The 8,456-nt window shown below is 51.1% G+C and overlaps 1 protein-coding gene across 1 annotated transcript; it reads left to right on the top strand.

Annotated features, from left to right (window-relative positions):
* Nucleotides 1-1,468: 1,468 nt before the first annotated feature.
* Nucleotides 1,469-1,918, top strand: LOC114505295 (ubiquitin-conjugating enzyme E2 D3-like). The gene has a single exon (XM_028523189.1). It carries the CDS (start codon nt 1,469-1,471, stop codon nt 1,916-1,918), a length of 450 nt encoding a protein of 149 aa, XP_028378990.1.
* Nucleotides 1,919-8,456: the final 6,538 nt, after the last annotated feature.

The raw sequence follows: 8,456 nt of genomic DNA, 5'->3' as shown, positions 1-8,456 counted from the left end.
AAACTGAAATGGGCTCTAGCTGCAGACCGGCTCTTGGAAGGCTTCCATGCTTCATAGAAAGTAAACTTCCCAACATGGTATGAAACGTCACGTTAGAAGGTGGGGAAGGACACTACGGCTGTCACCTGGACTGAGGCTGAACGTGCAGGAGACTGTCTGTCCCGGGAAGCACACAGGTCGCATCAGGGCGTGGAGCGTGGGGACGTGGGCAGCTCACTCTCCAGGGCATTTGTGTCCGTGGTAAGAGAGGGAGAGTGAGCTCAGGAGCGAGAATGGCAGGAGAGGGATCAGCACAAAGCCGGGGGTGGGGGGCGGGAAGCGTTCACGGGGGTGAGGGGTGCAGGAATTCAGGGAACCAACGGCTCCTCTACATTGGGGTGACTCTCAGCAGGGGGAGGGCCTGAGACCCAACTAACCAGGGCAGGGCGCCCGCGGTGGGCCAGCCAGGGAGCATGGGCTCCTTCCACCCCCGCCCCCTTCGCCTTCGCCTTCCCCTGGCCTCTCGGCCTACCTCCCCATCCTGCCCCTCCTTGGTCCCAACTCCCAATCACCTCCATGGATTCTCCAGCCCCTCACCCAGCATTGCCCTCTGTTGTCCTTCCCACCCTGCACCTCCCCATTCCCCTGAACTTCCCTCCACGGACCTTGGTGCCTTCCACCCCCCATTCCCCTCCATGGCCCCTTCTGTCCCCCCTGCCCACCCCCCATTCCCCTCCACCGCCTGCATTCCCTTCCACTCTGGTCCATTGTCCTCAACGCCCCACGTTCCCCCCTGTGACCCCTCCTGCCTTCCACCCCGCATCCCCTGCACAGCCCCTCGCTGTGGCTCCGTTCCACGGCCCCTCCCACCCTCCGCTCCCTGGCATTCAGGCCCCCTGTCTCCCCCGGCCCTGCCCCCCACGGACTTTCTGACGTCATCACCCGGCCCTTGTGACGTCACAGAGCATATCCCGTCCTGCCCCAGGTGCGCAGCCAAGGGCAGACAGAGAGAGAGGCAGGAGCGCTTGGTCCTGTCCCAGGGCAGCGCTGTGTGTGCCCGCAGCGCAGCCTCAGGGCTCAGGCTGTGAGCGGCAGGCCCAGCGGTGGAGGAGCCAGGGATGGAGGAGCCAGCGGTGGAGGAGGTAGACGTGGAGGAGGTAGACGTGGAGGAGGTGGACATGGAGGAGGCAGACCTGGAGGAGCCAGGGACCAGTGGCACACAGGTGAGCAGGAGCCCCTCAGGTCCTGCAGGTCCAGGTGAGTCCCCAGCTCTCCCACCCCTCCCCCCACCACCGTCCAAGTCCCCGACACCCCCTGGCACCCCACAGCCCGGCTCCAGCCTTCTTACCCACCCACCGACCTGGGGGTGGCTGCCCCTCTAACCCTGGCCCCTGTAAGCCACGCCCACCCTAACCCGTGGTCCCTCCTGACCTGTGGTCCCCCACTTTGCCCCTCCCAGGACATCCGGGCCATCCCTGCTCCCTTGGACATGTCCACGGCTCTGAGGCGCCTGCGCAAGGAGCTGACGGACATCACCAACGACCCGCCGCCCATGTGCTCCGCGGCGCCGGTGGACGATGACATGTTCACATGGAAGGGGACCATCGCGGGCCCCGCGGACAGCCCCTATGAGGGAGGGGTGTTCTGCCTCAACATACAGTTCCCGTGCAATTACCCCTTCAGGCCTCCGCAGATTTACTTCACCACCCCCATCTACCACCCCAATATCAACCGCAGAGGCTACATCTGTCTGAATATTTTCAGGTCCCAGTGGTCCCCCATAATGACCATATCCAAAGTCTTGTTGTCCATCAGCTCCATGCTGTGTGACCCCAACCCCAACGACGCCTTTGTCCCCTCCATTGCCAGAATGTACTTAAGGGACAGGGACGCCTATGATACCATGGCCCGAGCGTGGACCAAGAAGTATGCCATGTGAGTGACGGGCAGATGATAACCCCTCACCTCAATAAAGCACCTGGCTGTTCAATCTGCTTTTTGATTGCTATGGGGGGGGCGTCCTTTCCCCATCTTGCATGTGCCACATCTGTGTGTGTGTGGGAGTGGGGGGAGCATGGGGTGGGGGGCAGGGAGGGCAAGGTCAGGGGATGGCTGAGTGGGAGGAGAGAGGCCAGTTTTCATGAGCGTTTTACTGAAAGCCGTCTTTCCTGTGTCAGCATGGGAAAGCAAGCACAGGGGGGTGGTGGACTTAGGATGAGTCCTTTACAACTGACAATGGGGAGGAAAAACTGGATGAATATCAGAAACCTCATTCAGTATCTATTTCATTCTGAAGAACCTGTGTCTTCAGGTGTGATACTTTGGCCAGGATGAACAGTAATCCATACCCTCTACTTTGAGGCCTACATTGAACTGGACAAACGCTAAGTCAATGAGGATTAATATGAAATGATGTGTTTTGTTCCCAGAATTCTCCACTTCCCCACCCTTCCATGCCCACCTTTTGGACCAGTCTGCCTCCCTCCACACTCTGGGTTGCCCCCCACTTCCCCACTTCTCAGGACAGGCCTATTTACAATAGCCAGTGTGTACAGGCCCCCCGGGTGCCCATCAGTAGACGAGTGGATAAAACAACTGTAGCACATGTCCACAATGGAATAGTACGTGCCTATAAAAAAGGCAGGAAATCTTACCCTTTGGGACAGCGTGGATGGACCTGGCGAGCATTATGCCAAGTGCCATAAGCCAGGCAGAGAAAGACAAATACCATATGATCTCACTCCTATGTGGGATGGAATGAACACACTGAAGGAACAAGGAAATGGGGACAGACTCAAAGACAGAGAACAGGCCCACAGCTGCCGGAGGGGGAGGATGGCTGGGTGGAAGAGATGAAGGGATTGAGAAGAAAGAACCTCCTGGCTGGCGTAGCTCAGTGGACTGAGCACGGGCTGCGAACCAAAGCATCGCAGGTTCGATTCCCAGTCAGGGCACATGCCTGGGTTGCAGGCCATGACCCCCAGCAACTGCACATTGATGTTTCTCTCTCTCTCTCTCTCTTTCTCCCTCCCTTCCCTCTCTAAAAATAAATAAATATAATTAAAAAAAAGAAGAATGAACGTCACAGACTCAGACAGCAGTGTGGTGACGACCAGAGGGGCGGGGTGGGGCGATGCCACAGAGGAGGGGGGAGGGGGGAGAGCTGGGGTTGCTGGGAGCGGACCAGCCGAGGGGTGGTGAGCACACAACACAGTGTGCAAAGGATGAATGACAGAACTGTGAGCTGAAAACCTGTGTAATTTCATCCACCAGTGCCACCCCCGATAAGTTCAGTTAAACAATAACACGATAAGAAATCTTTTCTTCCTTTGTCTCTACGGCAGTGTCTCGTCCAACCCTTGTCAGCCGAGGAAGACTCCTGTTCCTGAATGGCCCTTGGGGCCCTGCCGCCCGCCCTCCAGGCTCCATCCTGGAGGCAAAGGTTTGGTGATTAAGGAAAGGAGTTATCCACACCTGGAAGAAAGACAACAGAGATGCAAATGAAAACAGCAATGAAATGCAACCGCACACAGGTCACAATGGCCATCATCAATAAATCGACAAACAACAAGTGTTGGCGAGGCTCTGGAACAAAGGGAACCCCAGTGCATGGCGGGTGGGAATGCAGCCTGGGGCAGTCACTGTGGAAAACAGGATGGAATTTCCTCAGAAGACTAAAAAATGGAACTGGCTTTGGATCTGGAAATGCCTCTGCTGCTGGGATTATACCCTCCGAACCCTCCAGCATGTGCCACGCTACAGGTCAGCCCTGTAAGTGAGAAGGAACAATGAAATGTTTGGAGCCACAGAGTGTGAGAGGGTCAGAATTCACAATGCGAGAGTCCGGTTAAACGCAGAGACCAGGTGGGATGGCCCTGTGAGGCTCTGCGTGAGAGATCATCGGGTCTGAATGCAAGGTGGAGATCTCCATGACTGGCCCGATGGGAGAGACGTTTTGAACTTTGCTTTCATAACGTTGGGGTGCTGGTTCAGGGCAGGCTGGTTCATGGGTGGTGTGAGAAAGAGGCATCTGACAGCATTTGCAGGATCTGGGGACCTTACAGGCAGTCTGTCTGTGTGGTGCCCCTTTTTCTAACTATGTTTGAGTGAGGCCACATTTTCTTCACATGCTTTGACCCAAACGATATTTCACAATCGCTTGCAGAAAGAAGCAGACATAAGAATGCCACCGTCTTCAACAAGCTAGCAAATAAAGAGATTAGCAAAAATTAAAAAAAAAGGACACTTCCCTCACTAAATATAGCTATTTTTAAAATGTGTTACATTAACATATATGGTTTATTGTTTTATAAGAATCCATTGACTTATAGGAGAAACAGACATATAAATAAATCATTTTAAAAAGATTTTATGTATTTATTTTTAGAGAGAGAAGGGAGGGAGAAAGAGTGAGAGAGAGAGAGAGAAACATCAATGTGCAGTTGCCGGTGGTCATGGCCTGCAACCCAGGCATGTGCCCTGACTGGGAATCGAACCTGCGACACTTTGGTTTGCAGCCTGCGTTCAATCCACTGAGCTAGGCCAGCCAGGGCTAATAAATCATTTTTAAAGAAGTAAAGTATATCCAGTAATAGATGTGTTAAAAGCTACTGCAGGGGCTAAAAAACATGAATACTTTTCCTTCCACCTTTTAAGTTTTGTTGGCTAGGCTAATAACCAAATGGATAGAGGCAGATCAACAGGAGAAAGTCCGTGTGTAATTCATGCTCATGGGGAACTCACACAGCCGTGATACATCCATGAAAATTCCAAGGACAGTGAGGCAACATTCCGTGTCCAGGACATTTTGGAGAAAGAAGGATGGGGGGCTACCATGGGATTAGATTTTCAGGAGTGAGAATGGGCGATGCACAAGCAGTTGAGGAAGAGCCAAACGCACAGGCCAGGACACTACTGGCTGGGTGACTCAGGAACAATGGTGTTGACGGGGGAGACCTGGTTCTTCTTGCTGACGCATGTAAAGAATGACACATCAGCAAATCTAGCAGTATGGAATCAATTTATTAGTGGTCCGCCTCCATGGAAGAGAACAGGACTGGGTAGATCAGGGGGTGAAAGGGAAAGTTTCAGAGTAAGTCAGGGTGAGAAAAGCAAGAGAGGCTGGAGACCAGGGTGGCAAGCCCCTGGGCAGCCTGAGGCCGGGTGTCCAGAGGCCCTGTGGCCCGTGAGCCAAGAGCCCCCTGAGCCCCAGAGAGAGAGAGACCATCCTGAGCCTCTGAGAGAGAGAGAGAGAGAGAGAGAGAGAGAGAGAGTTCTTTGTTCTCAGAACTTATATAGTTGGTGGGATAGGAGGGAAAAAAGTGACATATTGATTAACGGGTAAATGTGGTGCCAGCTTTCCTGGGGGAAGGTGACTACCCAAATAATTTAGGGATGCATGGGGGTCTGTCTGCCCGAATTCTTATCTTGCTGCAGACTCTATTTGGTCATCCTGTTGTAAAACACATATGTGACAGGAGGCAGTTAATTAAATTTTGGGGCAATTTCCAACGTCATTTATGGGCTCTTTCTGTCAGCACCAGGGACCGTCTCCCACATTCAGGCCTTGGGATGAAAGCACAGTGTCAAGGCTTTCTTTCCCAGATACTGGAAACACTACATAGAATTTCAAAGACTTTCTTGCTAATACAGTGTTTCCTGTGATATGGGAACACCTGGCAATATTATCAGACCAGGCTCAGGACTGCTGAGTTAGCATGTGAGACTTGTCTCCTTCCTCCTCCCTGCCTCGGTTTACTATTTATTCCACCTAATTGGTAAAAGGCGTTTCCTGGCAAGCAGGGTGCTCAATGCTGGCCAGTGAGAGTATTGCGGTCTCAGAGTTCTTCCTATGCTGTCTCCTGCTTCAATGGGACACAGTGGGTATCCAGCTATGTACACTTGCCTGAAGCACGCTACTCATCACACCCAATTCTATTAGGCTAAGGCAGCATCTTCAGCAGTTTCTCTGTCTGAACCTCTTGGGCAGGAAGGGGAGGAGGGTCCAAGGTTCTGAGTCCTTTGGTTCTTGATAAACAGCTTACAATGAACATCCCAGAAAGCAGCTTCAGGGTTGCAGAATCTTGTCCCTCCACTACAGCGGTCATAAAGAGAAGGTCTGGCCAGGGAAGTCTTACCAAGTACGGGGAGCTTGGTTGTGAGGCAGGGTTCTCCAGGGTGCTTGGTAGAGGCGGAAGAAGGAACCTCCGGCAGAAGAACAAAGCTCGCAGAGATCCAGAGGTGAGGAAGAACGCTAGATCATCAGAGCTCACCTGATACCCTGGGACAGCTTTTAGGCAAGTTTGGCAACAGCTCAGTTGAGAAAAGATGAGTGACTGTGACCAAGCTAGTGGGCTCTGCTGCTCACCACAGAGAAAACCAATCTCATGAGGTGGGTGCTGGTGCAATAGGAGGGTTTATTCGGGTGCTAAGACCTGGGAGAATGGTGCAGACACGTCTCAAAGACCACCCCCCACCCTTCCTGCTCAGGCCTGTGGTTCTTATTAGGGCAGGGAAGGGAGGGGATTCTTCTATCCAATTATCTCACTAGCCTTTGCTGCGCTCAGGCCCTGTCCATTCATCTTTCTGGCTTTTGGTGCGCTCAGTGTAAGAACTGCCCGATTTTTGGCCAATGGGGGAGACTCCCAGGTTCCCCAACGGACTGTCCGGACTGTCCGTGGTAACAGGACCAGAGTAGAGAACTGTCAGTAGAGACAGCTGAGTGAGTTTGCTAGCTTTGCCATAACCAAGTACCACCGGGTGGGTGGCTTACACAACACAATTCATCAGCTCGCAGAGTGGTGGCTGGGAACTCTGAGATCAGCAGGTACTTGGGGTTGCTGCCTCCTGAGAGCTGTGTGGGCAGGAGCTTTCTCAGGCTCCCCTCCCGGGCTGTCCGTGCCCATCCTCTCCATGTGCCTGTACATCCTCTGTGTGTGTCCATGTCCAAATGTCCTCTTCCTCTAAGGACCTGGGCCTTGTTGCATGAAGGGCCACTGGAACAACCTCATTTTAACTTAATTGTCTCTTTGAGTACCCCTGTCTGCAAATAAAGACACATTCTGAGATACTGAGGAATCACATTTCAAAATCCTTCTTGACCTTCTTTTTTTTTAAGATTTTATTTATTTATTTATTTTTTAGAAAGGGAAGGGAGGGAGAAAGAGAGAGAGAGAAACATCAATGTGCGGTTGCTGGGGGTCATGGCCTGCAACCCAGGCATGTGCCCTGACTGGGAATCGAACCTGCGACACTTTGGTTCTCAGCCCGCGCTGAATCCACTGAGCTACGCCAGCCAGGGCAATATAATTCTTTATATAGTATACACATGCATTCTTTCAAAAACAAATTAATATTATTATCAAAACAATATATACATACAATATAGACACACACATATATAATTCTTTATATAGGTATACACATACATTCTTTCAAAAACAAATTAATATTATTATCAAAACCATGTCGTGTAATATCTGTAAAGAAAATGTTGAGAAAAAAATACATTTTTACATTAACCTGTTTACTTAGAACATTTTTCATATTATGAAAATGCATAGTTTTTAGGAGCAGGGAGTAAGAGCAAATGAGAAAAGAACAGTAAGAAGGAACTTTGTTCTCATGCAGCCATATTTAATATTTCCATTTATTATTAACTATAAAACAATCACAAATGCTTGAAAATCACATGCCACTAAGCAATAACTTGCTGTGGACTAAGAAATTTATGGACATCCCGTGACATAGAAACTGACCAGTGAGTAGACATATCTGGGGACATTGGAAGAAATATGTTTCTATTCACTTGCTTTGCTCTCTCACACCCACCCCCCCAACGGACACACCTGTAATTCATTCCTTCTCAGGAGGCGGCAAAGAGGGAAATGCCCATTAGGTCTGATACTGTATCTCACCAATTCCGTGGGACATCCAAGACCTTATCATCACAACACCGGTTAAAGCGCGGCGGCTGTAAATGTCACGTCTGTCATCCCGAGCTGCGCTGAGCCGATCCGTGTTAGATTTACTGCGAGTAAATGTCATTGCTGGAAAATGTAGATTTTCCCTTCCCCCTGACGAGTGCCTGATCGTACATTGTCTGGCTCGTACAGGGGCAGCGCGTCGGTGACTGGGTCGTCCCCCTTGGAAAGCCCTGAGGATCATCGCATAGTTCACTTGATTTGCTGCACAGCACCACAGTACTGCTACTAGACGCATATTTTGTGTGGGAGCATCCGGGTAATGCTTCCATGGGAGGATTTCGTGGCAATAAAAGACATTTTTTTACTTTATTTTATTTTATTGTATTTTAATCATTGTTCAAGTACAGTTTTCTCCCTTTTACTCCCATTCCAGCCCACCCACCCAACCCTCCCCACTTCCCTCCCATGACCACCCTCCCCCTAGTTTCTGTCCATGTGTCCTTTAAATTTGTTCCTGTAAACCCTTCCCCTTTTCCCCTGAAATTCCCTCAT

The sequence above is a fragment of the Phyllostomus discolor genome, chromosome X (genome assembly GCF_004126475.2).
Source record: "Phyllostomus discolor isolate MPI-MPIP mPhyDis1 chromosome X, mPhyDis1.pri.v3, whole genome shotgun sequence".
In the NCBI taxonomy this organism is placed as follows: domain Eukaryota; kingdom Metazoa; phylum Chordata; class Mammalia; order Chiroptera; family Phyllostomidae; genus Phyllostomus; species Phyllostomus discolor.
This window is presented reverse-complemented; position numbering and strand designations above follow the sequence as displayed.